Source organism: Tenrec ecaudatus, chromosome 18 (genome assembly GCF_050624435.1).
Source record: "Tenrec ecaudatus isolate mTenEca1 chromosome 18, mTenEca1.hap1, whole genome shotgun sequence".
In the NCBI taxonomy this organism is placed as follows: Eukaryota; Metazoa; Chordata; class Mammalia; order Afrosoricida; family Tenrecidae; genus Tenrec; species Tenrec ecaudatus.
Window position 1 is genome coordinate 5307151 of NC_134547.1, and position 23874 is coordinate 5331024.

The 23874-nt window shown below is 46.0% G+C and overlaps 1 protein-coding gene and 1 pseudogene across 1 annotated transcript; both read right to left on the reverse strand.

Annotated features, from left to right (window-relative positions):
• Positions 1–944: 944 nt before the first annotated feature.
• On the reverse strand, positions 945–1351 carry LOC142432288 (large ribosomal subunit protein eL36 pseudogene; annotated as a pseudogene).
• Positions 1352–6406: 5055 nt separating this feature from the next.
• LOC142432277 (uncharacterized) lies at positions 6407–23423 on the reverse strand. Its single transcript, XM_075537406.1, has 4 exons — positions 23204–23423; positions 21076–21202; positions 20727–20822; positions 6407–11481 (listed from the first exon to the last, which is right to left on the reverse strand). The coding sequence occupies exons 1-4, from the start codon at positions 23225–23227 to the stop codon at positions 9869–9871; spliced, it is 1860 nt and encodes a 619-aa protein (XP_075393521.1). The 5' UTR covers positions 23228–23423; the 3' UTR covers positions 6407–9868.
• Positions 23424–23874: the final 451 nt, after the last annotated feature.

The window sequence follows — 23874 nt, forward strand, 5'->3', positions numbered from 1 at the left end:
ATAATGTAGTGGGACCCACCGCCCTGGCATCTTTCAAGTCCTCCATGGAGGCACTAAACGCTGCCATCTCTCCAGGGATCTGTTCTTGCCATTCACTGACTAGGTTCCTAGGGAGGGGCGGCCCTAATGGCTTCTGCTGGGCATTTACTGTTAGTCCAGTGTGGATGCATTCTGGAATAGGGGGGTCGTTGCAGGATGGTTTCAGGGATCCATTGTGCCCACTGTGAAATTTACTTGAGCTGACTCCATTAATAAGCTGCCCCCCCCCCATGTATTAGATGCAAGCCCAGGAAACCAATTCCCCTTTCCACCCGTTGTTTGCTCACATTGGATCATAAAATAGAGGGTATTACACAATGTCCAACCACTGAGAACTCTGTCCTCACTGAGATGACACATAACCTTAGCCATCTCTGGTGATGTAAGTGTTCATCTCCAAGACAACCCAGAATAATTTCATCATCTTTCATTTGTGGAATGCCCTCTATCCTTAAAAGACTAAAATTCTCCTCCCTTTGTTCACTTTAGTCTGGGGAATCCCTTTCCTTTTCTGCCCTGGAGGGAAAACTAACCTTAAGGAAAGTAGGATGAGGACTCTATTCCCTACCTTATCACAGAGGGAAGCTGGAAAGCTGGTATTCCATGATAGGAAAGCCTCCACTTTGGTAAGTTAGAGGTCAAGTCCAAGTACATCATCCTGCATTAAACATCATTCCCACTGATTCTCCTCTTAACAGCTGTGCTGCCTTAAAGTGAGCACATGGTTGATTCGATCTCCCTATAGAAGCAGACATCCTGTTGCTCTCTCTTCCTGCTGTGTCACTCAGCCCCCCTCATGCCTTCCCCCAATGCAGGTATGATATTTCCTCACCTGTGAGCTCAGGGACCTTACAGTAGTTTCCACCCACCTTGTGACATATGTAACTACTGAATATGCATTTTTTTTTCTGGAAAGACTTTATTTTGGGGGTGGGGAGAGGGGGGCACGGCACTCAGTCCTTCTTGGCAGCGGCCTTCCTCATGGCGGCCAGCACGTTGCTCAGCTCCTCTCTCTTCCTCTTGGCCCGGATATGTGTGCCCACCCGCTTCTTGATGAACTTCAGTGCCCGCTTGTCCTTGGAGACCTTGAGCAGCTCCATGGCCCTTTGCTCGTAGGGTGCGAAGCCGCACACCTCCCGGATCATGTCCCGCACGAACTTGGTGTGCTTGGTGAGGCGCCCGCGGCGGCGGCTGTGCCTCGGCTTGCTCACGTTCTTGGTCACCTTGTGGCCCTTGTCGAGGCCCACGGCCATAGGGTAGCGCACAGCCATGGCTGCGACTCTTTGGTGGGTGCCGCGGCGGAAGGGCGAATATGCATATCTTATGGATACCTATATATCCCAAGATAGGGACCAGACTTTAACCTGGTACACCAAGATGTGAATGCAACATACCAGCATGAAGCAGGGAACCAACAGAGGTCTTCAGGGGTCGCTCCCATACCAACTACGTGGACTACCCCCCGCCGCACCCCCAAACAATACACTTCAGAGGACAGCACTGAAGCTGCAGCTCAGGGAGAGAGCTGCTTCTAAACAGGAGCAATGAAGAAGGAAGGAGAGTGTGGAACATATCCTAGTCCACCAAGCCCCAAGGACAATATTCTGGCTCAGAGTAGCCAATGCAGAGAGGACCATAGGACAGCCCCACCACGAGACATGAAGTCCCTCCCTGAACCATAGCGCTATGGTGGGGGACAGCACTGGAGACAGTACGGGAATTGTGCCCAATCTGACCCCACCACACGGGGGTGAAACAGTAAGGGCGTGCAACAGAGCAGCAAGGGGAGCAAAGCAACGATGTCCAAGGGGAATACCAAAATAGAATTTGGCTCCAGGGCATGGCACCCCATCAGCCTTGACTGGACAACACTCAAAAAGGTCAACAGACAGACCTGGAACTATTGATAGGCTTTTCTTTATTTGCTCTCGGTTTCCTTGTTGTTGTTTTGGGTTTTTGTTAATGTTTTGCTTAGCCTTGTTTTTGTGCTTATTATTGTCTCTGCATGTCTGTCTAGATAAGATAGGCGGGATAAACAATCCAGAGGAGAAAACAATGGGACTCAACAGTTCCAGGGGGCATAGTTCAGGAGGGGAGGGGGAGGGGGGTGCCAACAAACCCAAGGATAAGGGAAGAACAAGTGATCTAAAATTGATGCTGAGGAGTGCTTAAGATGCCTAAAAGGGCTTGATCAAGGGCAATGTAGCCAAGAGGAATTTGAAACCTAAATGAAGGCTGAACATGATGGTGGGACAAGAGGAAATAGAGGAAAGAACTAGAAGGCAACAGACATTTATAGAGGTCTAAATACAGGCATGTATATATGCACATATATTTATATGTAACGATAGGGAAATATATCTAGGCATATATTTATTTGTTAAGTATTAAGGCAGCAGGTAGACATTGGGCCTCAACTCAAGTACTCCCTCAACTCAAGAACATTTTGTTCTACTAACCCGGCACTCTGTGATGCTCACCTTCCCTGACAGGATCACTGAAGACAAAATGAGTGCATAAGCAAATGTAGTGAAGAAAGCTGACAGTGCCCGGCTATCAAAAGATAGAGCTTCTGGAGACTTAAAGGCTTGAAGATAAACAAGTGGCCGTCCAGCTGAGAAGCAACAAAGGCCATCACCTGTGAAAAGAACTCAGACACAAAAGTGTTATGAAAAATATCAAATTACCACCACCAGCACTGCCAGAACTGAGCCTTTCCCCTCAAAATCAGTCTTGCATCAAGTGGGATTCTCCTGTATTGGACAGAGTCATTAAATACAGGTCGGCTGGCCAGTGAACCGAGGGGAACCTCCAGTCAGACATCCTATCCCAGCACCAGTCATTTAGTGTGAATCCTATCAACCGTGTATTTCTGATCCTCTTGGCCTGATGTTGAAGTCAGAATCAAAGATTGGCCCTCTCCAGCTCCTACGTTTCCGAAGAAATGCATCCTGTGCAGCTGCATGGAACTGATAGTTGACAGGCCTCCAAAAATCCACCAGGGAGCAAACGAAAGGGGAGAATAAGCCAAAAGTCAGCTGGGCCTCATCGTTTTCTTTACTTGAGAGGCTTGGCCAGCCACTGGGATGCTCTGTGTCCTCTGGATCAGCTCTGAATTCCCATTCAGAAATCACAGTCCCCCAGCAAGGGCATCTTCAGAAATGACAATAACCCAATCCTTGGAACGTCATTCTCCTTCCTTCAATTGCGTCTCTGGGTCTTGGGGAGCCAGGACGTGTGAGCTAATGGGGAAGATGATGTAGAGGTAACATTACCCTGGACTCAGATTACTGCTGGCATTTGCCCTAACACAACACACCCAAAACATCCAATTGTCCCCATCCTTAGTATCCCCAAAGATCTCACAGGTCCAGGAAATAAAGCCTAATTATTAAGAATATGTATGTGGGGGGGGGGGAAGAGGGCCCCCAACAAATCATCACTGGTCCACAAGGCGCAATTGTACGGCGATAATAAGTAAAGATTATAGTGAAGTCATAGAGAGCATGAGAAAGAAGAGAGACTGAAGTCATGGAGTCAGACACAATTCATGGTAGCATGCTCACCTCAGCCCCGCTTGGTGGTCCTCATGGGGAGGGCCTGGGAGCAAGAGCAGGAGAGAAGATGGGGAACCAATGAGAGGCCAAGAGGGGAGCCCAAGAGAGAGTTCTTTATTGCTAACCCAGACCTATATACCTTTGGGGGGAGTGAAAGCCCACTATTTAAAGGTAAAGACATACATCACAGGAAGGGGTTGCACTAATGGTTACAGCAATGAGAGGGGGACAATCTAGGGATATACAATAGGAAGAGGAGGGACTGGGGGCACACATGTGACAAGATGGGCGGATCCTAGATTCAGGATGGCAGCCTAACTTTGGATGTCACTGAGCAGGTTTGACCTGTTCTCTGGATCTCCATGGAAACCATTGTCAGTAGCCTGTAAACTCCACCTATAGGAACCAAGCTAATGGTCACAAGGCTTTAGGGAGAAGTAGCCCCTTGTCCTTAGCCTCTTAACTTTTTCTCCTTTTGTTTGTCCTTGTGCCTCAGTTTCCTCTGACAAATGGCACCCAGTAGGAAACAGGGCACAGTAGGAAAAGAACTCTTTTGTGTTATACCCCATTTAACAAAAAGGGTCTAATTGTTTTTGATGGCCGACAACATTCAGGCAGATAGCCTTCAAGCAGTTGACGGTGGTTCCCAACCTTCCTAATGCAACGATCCTTTAATTCACTTCCTCATGTTGTGGTGACCCCAACCATCGGAAATATGTTTTCAGATGGTCTTAGGCGACCTCTGTGGAAGGGTCCGTTCGACCCCCAAAGGGGTCTTGACCCACAAGTTGTCATTCAACCCCCAAAGGGGTTGTGACCCACAGGTTGAGAACCGCTCGTATAGTACAAGGCCATGTGTTTTCAAACAGCACCTTAAATTTGGCATTATGATGGGGGAACATCATGGGGAATAACTTTTATTTAGGAGCATATGAGTCGGACCCATCTCCAACCCAGGAATGTGAAGGTTCCCTCCACAGGAAGCCTTGGCCTCCCTGACTCCTCAACATATGAATGTTGAAGTTTGTCTGCATACACTCTCTTCCCGGTTCTGTTTCCCACACCATCCAGAAGGCAAAGTGGCTGTTTTTGTGGGAGGAGTAGACAGGGATTCCCAAAGAGAAAAGTCACTGAAACTGCCTGGCTTCCTGACTCCTTGACCTTTTTGAAATGGATAGATTTTCAGAGGCTTGAGCTTCAGTAGGTGAAGTAGTGTGAGTGCACAACTTAAACACTGCTTCACCAGAGGAGGCTGTTGGGTAAGCATTGAACTGCGAACCGTGAGGATGACGGTTCAAAGGCACCAGTCTCTCAGCAGAAGAGAGGAAGCTTTCAGTTGCCTCAAATTCCCTACAGAGGGTCGCAATGTGTTGGAATCAACTCAGTGGCAGTTGGTTTCACTGGAACAACTTCCAAAACCTTGACATGTTTTAAAGACCAAATTAATTTCTGCTGGGAATTTTTGGTTGAAACCACGTGTTTTCAGTAATAAAAAGCATCGGGAATGAAATGAAAATGGTTTTCAAAGCGATGTGGATTTGTATACCGTTAGTGGCACACATTCCTGAGAGGTCGTTGATGGTAGAAGGAGGCTGCTACCACGGAGCAAAATAGATCCATGGAGCAAAACAGCCCCTAACCATATGTCACATTCACTAAGTGGTGTTGGTAGGTAGCCTGAATAGGGACTAAGGGGGGGTTGTCTCCTCAGATGCCTGCATAGGGCCACAACAAAGCGGTTGGAAAGAAAGCAGGCACATTAGACACCTATGGGATGATCCACACTGAGCATGCTCAGACACAGGCCCCTGGGCCCAGGTGGGAGGTCCACCTGGGTGCACAGACCAGCTCCAGCCACAGGACCTCACACAGGTGGGCCTAAACTCAGCCAATGAGGTCAGCCAATACCTAAAAGCAGCCACAGGCAGGCCACTGACCCCTTTTACTCCCCTCACTCTTGCAGGTCGGAGGGCAGGAGCACACACACGCCTCCTGGGTCCTGAGTTCCCTCTCAGGACACTCTTTTGGGTTTTCCTGCTCTTAGCCCCTGGGATTTCCTGTGAATACCTAAAACTTTACTTTTCCTCATAAAAGCCACTTGGATTTACAAAAGTGCTTGATTTGTGTGAATTCTTTCAGCATTGCAAATCAAGAACCAAGGTATAAACTGTGGGGTCCTGGTTCACAACTGCCGGCACCAGCACCATGGCAGGCCGTATAAAACCAACGTCTGGGGCAGGCTTACGCTCTAATTTCAGATTCCTGGACACTGAGGTAATTCTGTCAGAGAAGGCATCACCTGTCCCAGACTGACCAGTAAGGAGCAGCGACCACCACCCCCAATTGACCAGTCAAGAAAATACGCGCGGAACTACTCACCAACCACCACTGGACAACGCTGATGCCAGGAGTTTTCTCCAATAAGTTTAAAGAACAGCAACACTGGACTGCCCCCCGGTCCCTGGCCCCATAAAAGCCCAGGGAACAAAGAACTCGGGGCTGATTTCCTTTTGGACGCTGGGTCCCCGCTGCACTGGGCAGTGGAGGGAGGGAAGCCCGAGCTCGAGCTAGCAAATAAACTCCTTTTGCCGCATTTGCATCTCAACTGGTCGTAATTCTTCCGTGCGCCTAAGGTGAGCTCGCGTTCCCTTCCCCAATCCAACAAAACCACTCCAGAAACCTAACAGGATAATTAATGGCTTCGCACTAAACCCAAGGGTGAAAATGCAGGTAGTCACTGTATGTACCATGGGTCACAAGAGTTTAAAAACACACGAAAGTCAAAATAGGCATAGACACTCGTGAATAAGTAATAACTTTTTATAAAAGAGCAATTATATATCGATAAAACATCCCAGCCAAATCCAGATCAAGCCCGTAAGTCCAATAATAGCCCATATGTCTGATACTAGTGCATAAATTCCTCTTTAAACTCATGCAATGTTGCCAAATGCAGGAAGATCACGGGTCAGTGAGTGGAAAGTCTTGTGGCTCCAGTGGCAGTGGAGGCATCTCAATGCTGGCTGAGTCTCTCAACAGCAGAAAAGGGAAGAGAGATGGTGGGTCTGGCCTCCATTGAGCTATTTATCTCCATTGTGCATCCAAATGGGGTCATCAAGCTACGACCTGATTGACAGGCTAGACTCCAACCCTTCGCTCAAGTTGACAGATTATGTAACTGCCACAGGAGGTTGGAGTATTTTGGAGGGTAGAGGATTGTAAGCTCCCCTGCCCCCCAAAGGAGGTATCTATCTTTTGCTTAGGAAACCTTGACATGCCCTTCTGTGAGACACAGAAAGGTTTCTCCCCAGGTTGTCACACTGCTTGCTAGGGCATTGTGAATTCAGCTGCTTAGAAGTACTCTCCCTGAGGGCTTTCAGCCATATAGAGCAACTAGACTCTATTGTCTGTCCAACCATAGGTGGGGCCCACTCCCTGCCAAGGACAGTGGATTGCTTTCCTGAAGGAGACCTAGAAGAGGTTAAGCCAACACAAGGAAAATCAAGGTTGGGCTGCCATCTTGAATCACGTACACCCCTAGCTCATCCTCTTCTTGTGACGGGTATGGCTATTGTACAGCCCCTTCCTGTTACAAATGTTACCTGTAATCAGGGGGGTTTGCATGCCCTACGTATACATGAGCCTTGATTAGAAATATACCCCTCTCCTCATCCCCCTCTCTCTATAGACCTGGCTGCTGAAAGCATGGTCATCCCGGAGGGTGAGCATGCTACCATGAAATGTGTCTGACTCCTTTATTCTCTCTCCTATTGCTCCTACCTTCTATGACTTTACTATGATCTTTATATATTATCACCGTACAGACCCCGCGATTGTTAGAAGCTGAATTACTCTAACACTGGTCCCTGTTTTTCATCCTAACTCAGAACTTGAGTTGGCCCCCTTTAATGCTTTTATCCCGTTACTTCCAGTTCCACACAGTTCCTAATACACCACATAACCACAAGTGTAGGCAGGGAGTTATGTGGATCTTACAGCAAATTATCAAACTCAACAGAGGAAAACTGGCTCAGAGCTGATAGCTAGTGCCAGAGATAATGGAAACATAAAACGTGGGGATGGAAGTGACCTTCCCCTCATGGGAATCAACGAATGCCCAGTGTATAACAGTGGCAGGTAGAGCGATGGGGCCTGAAGAGACTTCTAAACTGAATGAACAAACTGGACTACCACGCAACTCTAAGAGAGCCTCTGCATGGCAAATTTCCATCCCTTTCTCTGTAAACAGTATTTGCTGTTAATGTAGGTGGGACAAAGTAAAGGTGTTCTGGATAGAGACAGGTCAAGAGCTCTGTTAGGTAGCTAGCATAGGGACTGGGGCATCCATTGGGCATGCTCAGAGGTTCGGGCTTCTGGCCAGGAAGGGGTGGTACAGCTAGGCGGGCATTATACCTGGACATGCCCATCTGAGCCAGGTGAATTCAATTCAGCCAATGGGGTCGACCAGGATCATCAACCACACCTTCCAGTGGAGGATCTGAAAAGCCAGAATACAGAGCTTTGTGGCCCCTTCTTTCTCGAGAGAAGCCAAGAACTGAGGTCTAGCTCTCCCACAAGAGCAAGAGATGTAACAGCTCCACTCCCAGCAAAATAATGATGAAACTAAGAATCACATGTCCTCACTCAGCAGGTCACAGAGGAATTGGAGTCTTGAACCGGTGACAACACTCAAGTGCATTATAGAATGGTTTACCTCAAATACACTCTGAACTCCTTTCATGTAACGTCGGAAACTAACACCGGAGGAAATGTGACTAGGACTCTATTCCTTAACTTGTCACAGAGGGCATCTGGAAAGCTAGTATTCCATGGTGGGCAAGACACCACTTTGGTAAATTAGAGATAAAGTCCAAGCAGACATCCAGCAATGCAATCGACATCAATACCAAAAACAAACCTACCAGTATCTAAAACCTTATAATCTCTAGCAGCCAAAAGGGTTCAAAAAGCTAGATACAAATTTTTGCTACATTTCCCCAAGGAATGTCCATAGGAGTTATCCTATACATTTTCTGTGACATGAAATTGATGCAATTGGTCACTAAAGGCACTTCTACTACATTTATTTCTCTGTGGTGCAAACTCTTATTATCCCCTGCTGTTTCAGCAGGCTGACGCACAAGCCCTACACTCCTACTAGAGAGAAACCCACTCATATTTCCAGATACCTGTGTTCCCACGGGATGGGGGAAACCAGCTCCTCACAACTCTATCACCGGTCTGAGAGGCACATCTGTAGTTAGTCATAGAGGATAGAAAAGAAGGTTAAATAAAGGCATCAGATGCATTTCATGGTGGCATGCTCACCTCCTGAATGCCCATGATCTTACCAGCCAGGTGTGCGCACTGCTCAGGCAGAGAGGGCAGGAGAGCCTCTCTTCTTTACTTCTGGCCAAGGCACATCTATATTTAGGGGAGTGATTACAGGTCACCACACACTGTAAGAAGGGGATATACAATAGGCATAAGCATGACAGGAAGGGGATGAGCTAGAGGTGTACATTCAATAGATGGGAGAGGGACAAGACGGGCACACCCTAGACTCAATATGGCGGCCTAACCTTGGTCACCCTTGAGTGGGCTGGACCTCCCTGGGCTCTCCTTCAGGGAAACAATCTACTACCTTTATCAGAATGGAGTGGGCCCACCTTAGGGTGGGACAGACTATACAGTCTGATTGCTCTAGCTTACTAGAATAACCTCTGACCTGCTTTCCTTGACCTCCAAGTGTATAGTCCTTTGCCATGTGTAGCAAGCAGCATCTTTGGTTTGTACATGATTTACTAAAAAGGTTTTTCTCCTACATGAGATCACTGGTTTGGGAGAGTCTTCCACTGAGCTTAAATCTACACATCTCTTTCTCATAGGTATTTTGTGAAACAAGGCTGCAAATGTAAGAAAATTATTCTCCACTCCCACTGCACCCATACAGTGAGTCCCTCGCCTTAATGAAATCTGTGATGCACAATGAGCGTTTGCTTCCTGGAGGTTGTCCCACATTCACTACATTGGAAGGGTCTTGTGCCTCCGAGAAATGTTTGATCTTCAATAAAGCTGGACTTCTGAGAGTGACATTGTCCACAGATACTGCAATACCTGGAAGTATTCTCCTTGTGTAATCTCCGGTGTGCTAGGCGGTGTGACTGTCTTCAGAAGCCTCTACCACACTCACACGTATATAGGGTTTCTCTCCGGTATCAGTTCACCGATGAGCAACGAGGCTTCCTTTCTGGTTAAAGCCTATTTTGCAATCACCGTTCACCGCATTTGTGGGGCTCTCCTCCACTGTGAATTCGCTGGTGCACAGTAAGATTCCCCTTCTGAATAAAGCTTTTTCCACATTGGCTGCATTCGTAGGGCTTCTCTCCAGTATGAATTCGCCGATGCACAGTGAGATTCCCTTTTCTAGTAAAGGCTTTTCCACACTCAGTACAGAAATGGAGTCTTTCTCCTCTATGAGTTCGCAGATGAGTAATGTAGTCTCTCTGGTGGATGTAGCTTTGACCACATTCGGTGCACACGTAGGGTTTCTCTGCCTTGTGACTTCGCAGATGAGTGAGGAGATTTCCCTTCTGCAGGAAGCCCTTTCCACAGTCAGTACACAGATAGGGTTTCTCTCCACTATGAACTTGCTGATGAATAATGAGAAGTCCCTTCTGGAGGAAGCTTCGTCCACATCCACGACGTGTATAGGGTTTCTCTCCAGTATGAGTTCGTTGATGAATAATGAGATCTTCCTTCTTTACGAAATCCTGTCCGCATTCCATGCATCTGGACGGTTTGTCACCAGTATGAACACGCTGATGGACACAAAAGTTTCCTCTCCGCATAAAGCCTTTTCCGCACTTTTCGCACTTGTAGGGTTTGTCTTCTGTGTGGATTTGCTGGTGAATAATGAGATTTTCTTTATGTAGAAAGACTTTTCCACACTCGCGGCATCTGAAGCGTTTCACGCTTCCGTGACTTTTCTGACGGGTAGCAGGTTGAAATTTTGTGAGAAGCGCTTTGCCACGCCCAGTGCATTCCAAAGATATTTGCCCTTTGTGTGTTCTCTGATGTTGAGGGGGCCCCAGTGGTCTGGAGAAGACCTCCCCGCATCGATTATAACTATGGGGCTTCTCTTCTGTATGAATGATCTCATGACTAATGAGCCAACACTTCCTGGTGAAGCCTTTCCCACATTCACTGCATACATGTGGCTTCTTTATTTTGTGACGGTTCTCCTGCTTAATGAGTTGACATCTGGTGTTGCTGGATTTCCTGTCAGCGACGCCGATGATATTTATTTCTTTATGAAACTGCTCCTGATTAGCATGGGGAAATGTTTTTACGTCTCCAGCAAACTCAACAAAGTCCTTTACTTCACAGCGGCTACTCTGGCTGACTGACGTGAGATTTGATTTCACAGATTCTTCATGTAAGTCAAACACATTTGATTTCACAGATTCTTCATGTAAGTCAAACACATTTGATTTCACAGATTCTTCATGTAAGTCAAACACATTTGATTTCACAGATTCTTCATGTAAGTCAAACACATTTGATTTCACAGATTCTTCATGTAAGTCAAACACATTTGATTTCACAGATTCTTCATGTAAGTCAAACACATTTGATTTCACAGATTCTTCATGTAAGTCAAACACATTTGATTTCACAGATTCTTCATGTAAGTCAAACACATTTGATTTCACAGATTCTTCATGTAAGTCAAACACATTGTGATTTTGCTGTACAGGAAAACGACTTTCGCACCGAGAAAAACTATCTTCCCTTGCATTAAGCTCAAGGCATTGCTTCACTCGGTTCACCCTCAATTCATTTTGCAGGGGCTGAGGCGGATGATCATCAACTTCCCGGGTTTCTATAAAAGAAGAGGGTAAAGAAGACCTCCATCATCCTGAGTCGTTAATATAAGGGATTTAAAAACACTTTGATGTAGAAGCAACATGCCCACATGGAGGAAGCACACCAGCCTGTGCGACCATAAGGTGTCATGGGATCAGGTAATAGACATCAGAAGATCCAAAACAAACAAAAAGACATGTTGTTGAGAAGGAGAGGGGTTGGAGCAGAGACCCAAAACCCATCTATCTGTAGGCAATAGGACATCCCATCACAGAAGGGTCACAAGGAAGGGATGAGTCAACCAGGGCACAGTATAGCAATGATGAAACACACAATCTTCCTCTGGTTCCTTAAAGCTTCCTCACCCCCCACTATCATGACCCCAGTCCTGCCTTTCACTGTGGGCTAGACCAGAGCATGTGCACTGGTACAGATATCAGGACACATGGAATCCAGCTCAGATAAACCCTTCAGGCACAGAAATGGGAGTAGTAATAGCAGGAGGATAGGGGGAAGGAGGGAGTAAGGGAAACCAATCACAATGATCGATGTACAACACCCACCCTACCCAAACCCCTCAAGGGGCCAAACAACAGAAATGTGGGTGAAGGGAGACAGTGGTCGGTGCAAGATAAGAAAACCATAATAATTTATAATTTATCAAGGGTCCCAATTGTGGGAGAGTGGAGGAGGAAACAAAAAAACACTCTGATGTGAGATGGCTCTATAGTGACAGACCTAGGAGTGTAAGTAAAACTGAGCTTAATTTCCTTAAAGAATGGTAAAAACAGAGATAGAAATCCAGATATATAGGGAACAGAAGCCTAGACTGGACAGTATCAAAGGTGATATCAATTGGCTAGGCTTGTCTGGGAAACAGAAGGAGCTTCACTCAGTAGATACCTTACGTTTTCCTGATCCCCAACTGTAGCCTGTTATTTCCCTAATAAACCCCATCATTGTGAGTACAGCTTGTGAGTTTTGTGGGCCATTTCAGTAAATCATCAAGCGCAGCAGAGAAATAGAAAGCGTCATGGAAGGAACAGACAGTACCAGAACTTGTAGAGAAGGATGGAAGAACTGGAACAGATAAAAATAAGACATTTTGGAGAACTTGAGAAGAGAGGAAAAGTGAAGCTTAGCCAGCAGATAAGGTGCAGTGAGAGGTGGTTTACTGTGGGGCACAACACCCAAAGTGGGTTTAGATACAAGGAAGAGAAAGATCAGTGACTCAATAAAGGAAGGCGGATTTATTCGGAGGACAGATATGAATTCAAAGTTCTGTCTGCGGAGAGAGCCTTGGGAGGTGGAATTCCAGGTCAAGGGAGGTGAAAGGTGTGAAGTGATGACTGTTTTATAGTCTTTTGCTTTGGTTCCTTAGTAAAATAGCTTGGAAGATTTCCCGTCGGAGCACAGCTGAGCTGCTGTGCTCTAGTTTTCTATCCCAGTGGGTTCGTTAACTTTTGTCCACGTCAACTGACATTCACCGGGGTAGGCTATAAACTTGAAGGTCAGATTTTTTTTTTCTGGCCTGGGCTACCGTTTATTTTATGCATCTTGTAGGGATTGTACAATAAGCTATAGACTATTGGAAACAAAGTAGCTCAAGACTATGCAAATGATGACAATGTGGTACACTAACCCTGCCAGTTCTTGGCCTGGTGGGGTAGGTCATGCCTTCAGACTGATGAAGGATTTACTTCTGTGTGCAGCCAATCCCACAGCGATTTCAAAAATAAAGTGGGGAACGGAACGAGGGAGAAGGTATAACAAGAGAGAAGAGAAGCCAATGGAGAGACAAGGACGCTACTAAAAGAACTGCAACTGTACTCCCTCAATGCAAGAACACTTTGTTCTATTAACCTGGCATTCCATGATGCTCACCTTCCTGACACAATCGCTGAAGACAAAGCGGGTGCATAAGCAAATGTGGTGAAGAAGGCTGATGATGCCCAGCTATCAAAAGCTAGTGTCTGGGATCTTAAAGGCTTGATGATAAGCAAGTGGCCTTCAAGGTGAGAAGCAACAAAGCCCACATGGAAGAAACACACTAGCTTGTGTGATCACGAGGTGTCGATGGGATCAGGTATCAGGCATCAAAGAACAAACAATCATGTCATTGTAAATGAGGGTGAGGGTAGAATGGAGACCCAAAGCCCATCTGTAGACAACTGGACATCCCCTCACAGAAGGGTCTCGGGGAGGAGATGAGCCAGTCAGGGTGCAGTACAGCACTGATGAAACATACAACTCTCCTCTAGTTCTTTAGTGCTTCCTACCCACCCCTCCACTATCATGATCCCAATTCTACCTTACAAATCTGGCTAGACCAGAGGATATACACTGGTACAGATAGGAACTGGAAACACAGGGAATCCAGGACAGATAAACCCCTCAAAACCAATAATGAGAGTATTGATACCAGGAGGGGAAAGGGAAGGTGGGGTAGAAAAGGGGAAGAAGCCACAATAATATACATATAACTCCCTCACTAGGAGATGGACAACAGAAAAGTGGGTGAAGGGAGATGTCAGACAGTGTAAGATATGACAAAATAATAATAATTTATAAATTATCAAGGGTTCGTGAGGGAGGGAGGGCGGGGGAGAAAGCTCCTAGGAGGTGTTGTAGCAGAACCAGTCATGACAAGCAAACAGAGGCTCTGCAGCAGAGCTGGTGGTGATGGCAAAACCCTGCTGCTTGGAATATAGTTGAAAGAGCTGACCAAAGCTGCGGCACTGGCTGTAACCTGCGTTATCAGTGTGGAGACCAACGGTGGGGAAGACTGAACCGCTGAGAGGGGCCAGGCATGACCACAAGGAAATCAATCATGGTAAAAAGAGGAGGCTGCTTGTGCGATCCAGATGGGTCCTAAGGGGCGGTTGTGTAATTGAAGGGAAGAAATGAAGAGATAGAAAAATGTTTTGGGGTGCTCACTTCCTCCATGACGTCAGGTCCAAGTGGGAGGGAGAGAAGCTGTATTCTTTCACCAACTTATATGAAGAGGTATCCCCCCAAAATCGGAAACAAGCTCCATTGGGCGGAGCTTTCGTAGAATGCATCCATTGGCGTCATCTGGGAAGGTTCTCTCTGGTCACAGTGAATTTCCTTTAAAAAGCAGTTTCGCTCGTACCTCTTTTTTTTGTGATGCCCAATTTAAGAAAACAGCACGCGCCTGTGAAATGTTGTTTCCTGCTTGGGAAAAACACCACAGAAACTGCTCTAACATAGAACACAGCTTACAGGGACAGATATGGGGAAAACTCAAGTGTACGAGTGGTTTTCTTGTTTCAAAAAAGGTGAGATGTTGATTGATGACAAACCTCGTTTTGGATATCCATCAGCTTCCAGAACAGACGAAGATATGGACAACATTTATGAATTTGTGCTCGAAGACCAATGATGGACCATTGAAGAGATGGGGAAGTTATATGGACGACCTTGGAGCTCGGTTCAGAGAATTTTAACGGAAGATTCGGGAAAGAGCAGGGTCACTGACAAATTTGTGCCTCAGGTTCTGAATAACCAGGAAAAAGAGCATCAAGTGGAAACACGCCGTGCTTTGAAAGAACAGCTCGGTAGTGGCCCAGACTTTTGTTCCCCAAGGTCATTACTGATGAGGAGAAATGGGGATATTCTTATGACCCCGAAACCAAACAACAATCAGGGAAGTGGAAAATGCCATAGTCACCTTGTCCATAAAACATCATTTGAAAAAAATAAAAACAACGTTCATCAAGTGAAATCAAAGATCAAGAGAAAGCTCACTTTTTTATGTGAGGGGGACAGTACATTCAGAGTTCATTCCACCAGATTAGACTGTTAATCAAGCTTTCTGTTTAAAGGTACTGAAAAGATTGCTTAACAGTGTACGACAAAAAAGGCCTGATTTGTGGCAGGTGGGGGACTGGTTTTGCCACCACGACAATGCACCTGCTCACACAGTCATCTCAGTGTGCCAGTTTTGAGCCCAAAACAGCATGTCTCTCTTGCCCCACGCACCTGACTCACCTGACCTCACTCCAGGTGCCTTCTTTTTGTTTCCTCACATGAAGAGGGACATGAAAAGGAGAGTGATTTGATGATTTAGAAGAGGTGATGAAAAAAATGAGGGATCTGCTGTCAGCCATCTTTTCAAACAGATGAGTTTGAAAAAATGTTCCCTTGGGAATGATGATGGCAACAAATGTGCGTATGTCCTTGACACAATGGATGGATGGATGGATTGTGATAAGAATTGTATGGGCCCCCAATAAAATGATTAAATAATTTAAAAAGGAAATAAAAAATGTTCCCAAGAATGGAATCTCTGAGACTTCGGACAGTATAAGACATGACAAAATAATTTATAAATTATCAAGGGTTCATGGGAGGGGAAGGAAAAAAAAGAGGAGCTGATATCAACGGCTCAAGCAGAAAGAAAATGTTTTGAGAATGATGATGGCAATAAATGTACAAATGTGCTTGACACAATGGATGCATGTATGGATTGTGATGAGAGTTGTACGAGCCCCAATAAAATGATTTTTTTTCTCCCTCCTCCAGCTTCTCGATTTTTCTAAAATATAGAATCGCATTTGACAAACGTATTCAGTATAGTGAAAGTACTTTGTCCCCCCCAACTACCATGATCTGAATTCTACCTTGCAAGTCTGGAGAGCAGAGGTTGTACACTGGTGCAGATAGGAGCTGGAGGCACAGGGACTCCAGGGTGGATGATACCTTCAGAGCCAGGGGGTGAGGGGTGATACTGGGAGGGTAGAGGGTGAGTGGTTTGGAAATGGGTAACCGATTACAGGGATCTACATGTGACCTCCTCCCTGGGGGACAGACAACAGAGAAGGGGGTAAAGGGAGACGCCGCCGGATATAGGGCAAAATATGACAAAATAATAATGTATAAATTATCAAGGGCTCATGAGGGAGGGGGAAGCGGGGAGAGAGGGGGGAAAAAAAGAGGACCTGATGCAAAGGGCTTAAGTGGAGAGCAAATGCTTTGAAAATGATTAGGGCAAAGAATGTACAGATGTGCTTTATACAATTGATGTATGTATAGATTGTGCTAAGAGTTGTATGAGCCCCTAATAAAATGTTTTTTAAAAAAAGAGTACTTTGAAGGTGATAAGGTTATTCTGTAAAAAAATTTAAATACATAGCTTTGAAAAAAATTCTGAATTTTTTGGGTACAACCTCATATAATCCGGATATGTAAGACCCTCTAACCACAGACACTTACCTACATTAACACATTGGGCAGTACCTTAACCCTAGAGGTCCCTGAGCTCATTGAGGAGTAACCTAACACCAGTGCTGGGAACAGGCAGAGGGGAGTGACTGTTCCCTGAGCAGGGAGAACAGTGACACATCTGCTCCTATGGATAAAACTACTGGCCAGAGAGCAATCAGTCATGTGCTTTTGCGAGGTGACATTAAGGGGGCACTACGATAGGAGGATACAGTGGGGATGATTTAATTAGGAGGATGTGACTGGGACTCATCTCGAACTCACAAATGTGAAGGCCTTCCTCCACCCAGAATGCTGGCCCTCCCATGTTTCTTAATTATGAGAATAAAGAATTTGCCTGGATACACTCTCTTCCCCTTCCTCAAACCTTCACCTCAGAGGAACAGCTTCATGCTGATGACAATTCATCCTGAAATTAGAGGGTGTCAGGAGCTACTAGAGTGAGGGATATAAAAAGACTGTTTCCCAGCTCGTCTCCCCCAAATAGATGTCAGTCCTGGAGCACTGCTTGCAACTAATGCTAAATGATTGACAAGTTATCTCCCTGAAGGCAACAGCCATCCAGAACAAGCAGGCCCTACTGTCTGTCATTCCCTACTGTGAGGGACCATGGATTGCCTCCCCTGAAAGCTTAGACTAAATCAAGTCTCCAGCTCAAGGACAATCAAGGTTAGGCCGCCATCAAGAATCTAGGATCTGTCCACCTTGTGACATGCGTACCTTCAATCCCTCCTCTTCCTCCTATAGTGCTTATTCCCCTCCCATTACTGTATTACCTAAAGTACAATCCCTTCCTGTGACATATGTCTTTACATGTAATCAGGGGGCTTGCACATAAGATACATAAGCCAAAAGATACATAAGCCTTGGTTAGAAATAAATCACTCTCTCCTGCCCTCCTACCCTCTCTGCCTGCGCTGAGACCTGGCTGGTGAGATCATGGCCGTCCAGGAGGTGAGCATGCTACCATGACATGTGTCTGACTCCTTCATTTTACTCTCTCTCCTATCTCTATTATTCTCTATGACTTTCCTACAATCTTTATGTATCATAAACATACAATTGCACCTATCTGACCTGTGATGTAGTGGTGAGGGACTGTTTTCCCTCACACTAGAGTGTTACCAAAGGAGATGGAGGTAGACTTGCTGAGCCACGGAAGGAAGAGCTATGCACCTTCACGCTGAAGCTTACAGTCAGAGAAGGATGCCTCTGGACACTTAGCAGTGGAGCTGAAAGAGCTTTGTAACACTTGCTCAAGCAGAATATAGGTGTGGTGAGCCCAAGAGGCTCTTGGGGGAAAGGAGTAAGGACCTGAGAGAGGCCTACCTGCAGGAGCATCAGACATGCTCTCCTGACCACAGAATTGTATCCTAAATCTCCTGATCCTGAATTGTAACCTAGTGTTTCCATAATAGCTCCTCCAATTATAAGTATGGTGTGTGAGTTCTGTGTCCATTGCAATAGATTATTGAATCCAGTAGCGACATGGAGAGTGATACATGGGGAGTAGACTAGAGGCTGGTGTCATAAACGGTGAAAAAGTTGGAGAGTAAAGATTTGTCCAACCTTTCCCTCAGGAATAAGCTTCCTGCTCATTTAAAGTCTCACCAGTCGGTCTTAAAGGCTTGAAGATAAGCAAGCGGCCATCTAGCTCAGAAGCAACAAAGTCCACATGGAAGAACACACCAGCCTGTGTGATCGAGTGGTCCCAAAGGGATCAGTTACCAGGCATCAAAGAACAAAAAAATCATATCATTGACTGCACACCTCCATGATAGGATCGCTGAAGACAAATGGGTGCATAAGCAAATGTGGCGAAGAAAGCGGATGGTGCCCGGCTATCAAAAGAGATAGTGTCTGGGGTCTTAAAAGCTTCAAGGTGAACAAGCGGCCATCTAGCTCAGAAGCAAAAAAGCCCACATGGAAGAAGCACACCGGCCAGTGCGATCACGAGGTGCCAAAGGGACCAGGTATAAGGCATCATGCAAAAAAAAAAGATATATGTGTGTATATGTATATATATGTGTGTGTGTGTGTATGTATATATGTGTATATATATGTATATTGAATGAAGGGGGAAGTGCAGAGTGGAGACCCAAGGCCCAAGTGTCGGCCAATGGAGATCCCCTCACAGAGGGGTTCAGGAGAGGAGATGGGTCAATTAGGGTGCGAGGTAGTACTGATGAAGAACACAGCTTTCCCCCAGATCCTGGATGTTTCCTCCCCCCAACTACGACGATCCGAATTCTACCTTGCAGGGCTGGATAGGGCAGAGGTTGTACACTGGTACATATAAGGGCTGGAGGCACAGGGAATCCAGGGTGGATGATACCTTCAGGACCAAGGGTGTGAGGGACGATGCTGGGAGAGTGGAGGGTGAGTGGGTTGGAAAGGGGGAACTGATTACAAGGATCCACATGTGACCTCTTCCCTGGGAGAGGGACAGCAGAGAAGGGGGGAAGGGAGACTCCGGATAGGGCAAGATATGACAAAATAACAATGTATAAATTACCAAGGGCATATGGGGGAGGGGGGAATGGGGAGGGAGGAGGGAAAAAAAAAGAGGACCTGATGCAAGGGGCTTAAGTGGAGAGCAAATGCCTTGAGAATGATTGGGGCAGGGAATGTATGGATGTGCTTTATACAATTGATGTATGTATATGTATGGATTGTGATAAGAGTTGTATGAGTCCCTAATAAAATGTAAAAAAAGAAAAAATATATATTTTTTTTTAAAAAAGAAAAAAACAATGATGTTAAACAAGTGGCCATCTAGTTCAGAAGCAACAAAGCCCACATGGAAGAAGCACACCAGCCTATGTGATCACGAGGTGTCAAAGGGTCAGGTATCAGGTATCAAAGAACAAAAAAATAAAATCATTGTGAATGAGGGGGAGTGCAGATTGGGGACCCAAGACCCATCTGTAGGCAACGGGACATCCCCTTACAGAAGGGTCTCGGGGAGGAGACGAGCCAGTCAGGGTGCAGTGCAGCAATGATGGTTCAAACAACTTTCCTCCAGTTCCTAAATGCTTCCCCCCCACCCGCCCCAATCATGATCCCAATTCTACCTTACAAATCCGACTAGACCAGAGGATGTACACTGGTACAGATAGGAACTGGAAACACAGGGAATCCAGGACAGATAATCCCTTCAGGACCAGTGGTATGAGTGGTGATTCTGGGAAGGTGGAGGGAGGGTGGGGTGGAAAGGGGAACAGATCACAAGGATGTACATATAATCTCCTCCCTGGGGGATGGACAACAGAAAAGTGGGTGAAGGGAGACGTCAGACAGTGTAAGATATGACAAAACAATAATTTATAAATTATTAAGAGTTCATGAAGGAGGGCAGGGCAGGGAGGGAAAAAATGAGGAGCTGATGCCAAGGGCTTAAGCAAATATTTTCAGAATGTTGAAGGCAACAAATGTGCAAACATGTTTTACTCAATAGATGTATGTATGAGAGTTATATAATCCCCCAATAAAATGATCTTTTTTTTAAAAAGCAAAGGGGAAAAAAAAAAAGAAAATGACAATGATTTGAAAATTCTAAGATGAAATCAATGACACAGGAGTATTGGATATTGATCATAAAAACCATGGTTTAGTCTTGAGAGAAGGTAACATATGTCTAACCGCCTACAATGGAAACAATGTCACATATGGAAGAGGGATACATGGAAGCTGGTTTCTGAAGCCTTATCAGGGGTCTTCAAACTTTTTAAACAGGGGGCCAGTTCACTGTCCCTCAGACCTGTTGGAGAGCTGGACTATAGTTTAAAAAAAAACTATGAACAAATTCCTATGCACACTGCACATATTTTATTTTTAAGTAAAAAAACAAACGGGACAAAAACACCCAGCGGGATGGATAAATGTCCTCAGCGGGCCTCATGTGGCCCCCGGGCCGTAGTTTGAGGACACCTACTTAGATACTCCTCAGAGCTGAGAGTTGGCTTGAACTAGAACTCGAGCTCACAGCCCTCCCCTTTGCTGGATTTGCTCGCTCACCTGCAAAATCTGCACGACTGACTTCATTTGAAGGACTCCACGGTGGCTCTCCTCTTTCCAACCTGGAAAGTGCATCTGGTTTGGCAACTTGAGACCCTGTTCGTGGGAAACCACAGAACCTTAGAGCCACCCAATTAACCTTAGCTTTTGACTACAGAATGTAAGACAGGGGACAAAACCATTTCCACATAGATCCAGTACTTGGGTTTCTGGCAGGAGAGGGGGAATGCACCCCCTTCTCTAGGGCCAGAGATTAAGCTGAGGACCCACCACTTCAGGGAGGCACGGGCACTCCAAAGGTGTCAGCAGCTGAGAAGGGAAAGGCTAGCGACAGGGGAGCTGCCCTCACCTAAGGACACCAGGTGGCTAAAGGTCTCCAGCATCACATCCCGGTACAGGTCCTTCTGAGGAGGGCCCAGGAGCTGCCACTCCTCCCGGGTGAAATCCACAGCCACGTCGTTGAATGCCAGTGGTACCTGTCACAACAGGGTCCTGTTTAGTGAACTTCGTTCTTGATCATTTGGGTAACATCTGGAAAGGACAGTTCTGCTCATTTTCTCTACATAGGCTGACGCTTTGATATGCCCAGTGTTTGTTTGTTTGTTTTTTAAATAATTTCTGCCCCCGATAAAAATAATTCATTAAAAAATTAATAAGGGAGGGTGTGGGCAGGGAAGGAAATGAGGAGCTGATATCAAGGGCTCAAGTAGAAAGAAAATGTTTTGAAAATGATGATGGCAACATATGAAGAAATGCACTGGACACAATGGATGGATGGATGGATGGTGGTAAGAGCTGTAAGAGCCCCCAATAAAAATGATTTTTGAATATATAAAAACAAAATAAATTCTTGAAAGACCAGAAAAAAATTCTGTATTTGTGTATCAAGCATCCATCCATTCAAAACATGTCTCTGTAAAATTTTACAGTGAAATCCTGTAAGCTATAAGTATCTCACATTCACACCCACACTCAAGTTTCTATGTATGTCTGTATACATGTGTGTATACTGTATACTTGTGCATGTATATTCATGAGAATGTGCTTGTGTATTTGACCATGTGTTTGATAAACAGAAACTAGTGATATCATAAAATCCAATGCTACATTCAAGTCCTCAAGGCCAATATAAGAATCTATAGTGAAAAGATGCCGGGGGTCAGAATGAAAGAAATTACAAGTTGAATCAAAACCAACTCAGCGCGACCCGATAAAGCTCTATGGGAGTAGATAGCCTCATGATTCTCCGGGTGGCTCAGGGGTTTAAACCACCAACCTTGCGGTTAACAGCCCAACCCTTACCTGACATCAGAGTCCCACAGGTTAAACAAACATGTATAATATGTGGAAATGGATGAAAGAAACTATTAAAACCGAGTAAAGACTAAGATACTGATTGAAATGTATGATATGTGAATTCAATGTCAACAAGATGTTTTTTTTTAAAATAAGACTATTTTTTAAAAAGGCCCAAATGAGGTTTTCTTATCCCTTCAAGTTAGTCTGGGAAACTCCGAGGCCCCATCCTGTAGCGTCCTTAGGAGTCTGAACGGACTTGACAGCAGTGGCTTTGGTTTTGAAAGGAGCCCTGGTGGTATCCGGGTATAGTTAGCATAGGGTCAGCAGTTCCGACCCACCACCCACTGTGCAGGGAAAGAGGAGCCTTTCTGGGCCCAGGATGATTTATAATCTCAGAAACCCAAAAGGACAATTCTACTTGCCCTATGGAGACGCTAGAAGTTTGATTCTTCTAGAGAGTCTTTGTAAATTCCCAAGTAAGCGGATGAGACTATGCAAATAAGGCGCTGGTGGCTCACCAAGGGGATTGGATCACATGCTAAGGCTGTAAATAAGGACGATGGAATTGTAGGGGGGGGGGAGATTTAGTCAATTTTGCTTTCCTCCGAGGCTGCTGTAAGGGGGCCGTCCCAAGCAATCCCAACGATTGAACAACTTGTGTAGAAGTCGTGGAATGGAAGCTTAAACGATTGTGCAAGCCTTCCCTGGAAACACAATAAATTGCTATTAAAACGCTGTGCTAGGAAGTGCACGGGAGCAGGATGGTGTGAGGTTTGGATATGATGACCCCAAATAAGGGCCCACTTGAGTGACCCTAATGCGCTTCTCAGCTGGGCAATGGCTAGTTACACGTACACTGTTACGCTGCACGCTTTAAACACACACCCTTTAGGGCAATGCCTCGTTAAGGCCCGATCTCCTGTATAAAACGAAGGAGCTTTTTCAGGCAAGAGAAACATCTGTCTAGAAAAGGAGATGGAAGGAATTACCTGTTTTTAAGATTTATTTTTAAAAAAGCTACCCGGGACCAAACAAGAAGAATTTTCACAAGCGTGTGGGTTTTGCCGCAAGAACTTTGTTTGCAAATTCTTCTCGTTCGGTCCCGGGGCCGAGCCCCGCGCAGCGGCTCACCTGGGATTGCGCAGAGCGAGGCGGGCGGGGGCGGGATTGACTCCTACCTGCTGGCGCTCGAGCGCCTCCATTCCCGGTCCCCTGAGGACCCTCACTGCTCCACGGCCAACATCGCCCACGCTCGGCGCCAAGGGCGGAACGCACACCGAGAGGTTCACTCAAAGCCACAGGCGTTCGGCAAAATCACTCACTCCTTAGGACTTTAAGGACTCTCCCCCTTTCCCGCCGCGCTCGTCGGCCTACGGGTGCCGGCGAGGGTCTAGAACAGTGGAAGGCGCCCGCGTGGGCGTTTCCGGCGCGGCTGTACGTCACGTTCGCGTCCTCCTACAGGTGTCCCCATGGAGGCGGCCATGTTGGAAAACCTGCCGTACGAAACTGCCTGCCGTCGCTCCATAGGTCAGGCGATGGGAACCCACTCGCCGCCTCCGTAAGAGAAGCGTCTGGCACTTTGCTACCCATAAAGATTGCAGTGTAGACGAGCCTGCGGGGAGCTTCTGCCACCAGGGGTCGCTAGCAGTGCAAGGTTGGCGATGGTCTGGATGCCTGTCTCATTGCCTTTTTTGTTTTGTTTTGTTTTGTTTTAAACGTTTTATTAGGGGCTCATACAACTCTTATCACAGTCCATACATATACATACATCAATTGTATAAAGCACATCTGTACATTCTTTGCCCTAATCATTTTCTTTTCTTTCTTTCTTTTTTTTTTCCCCTTTTCT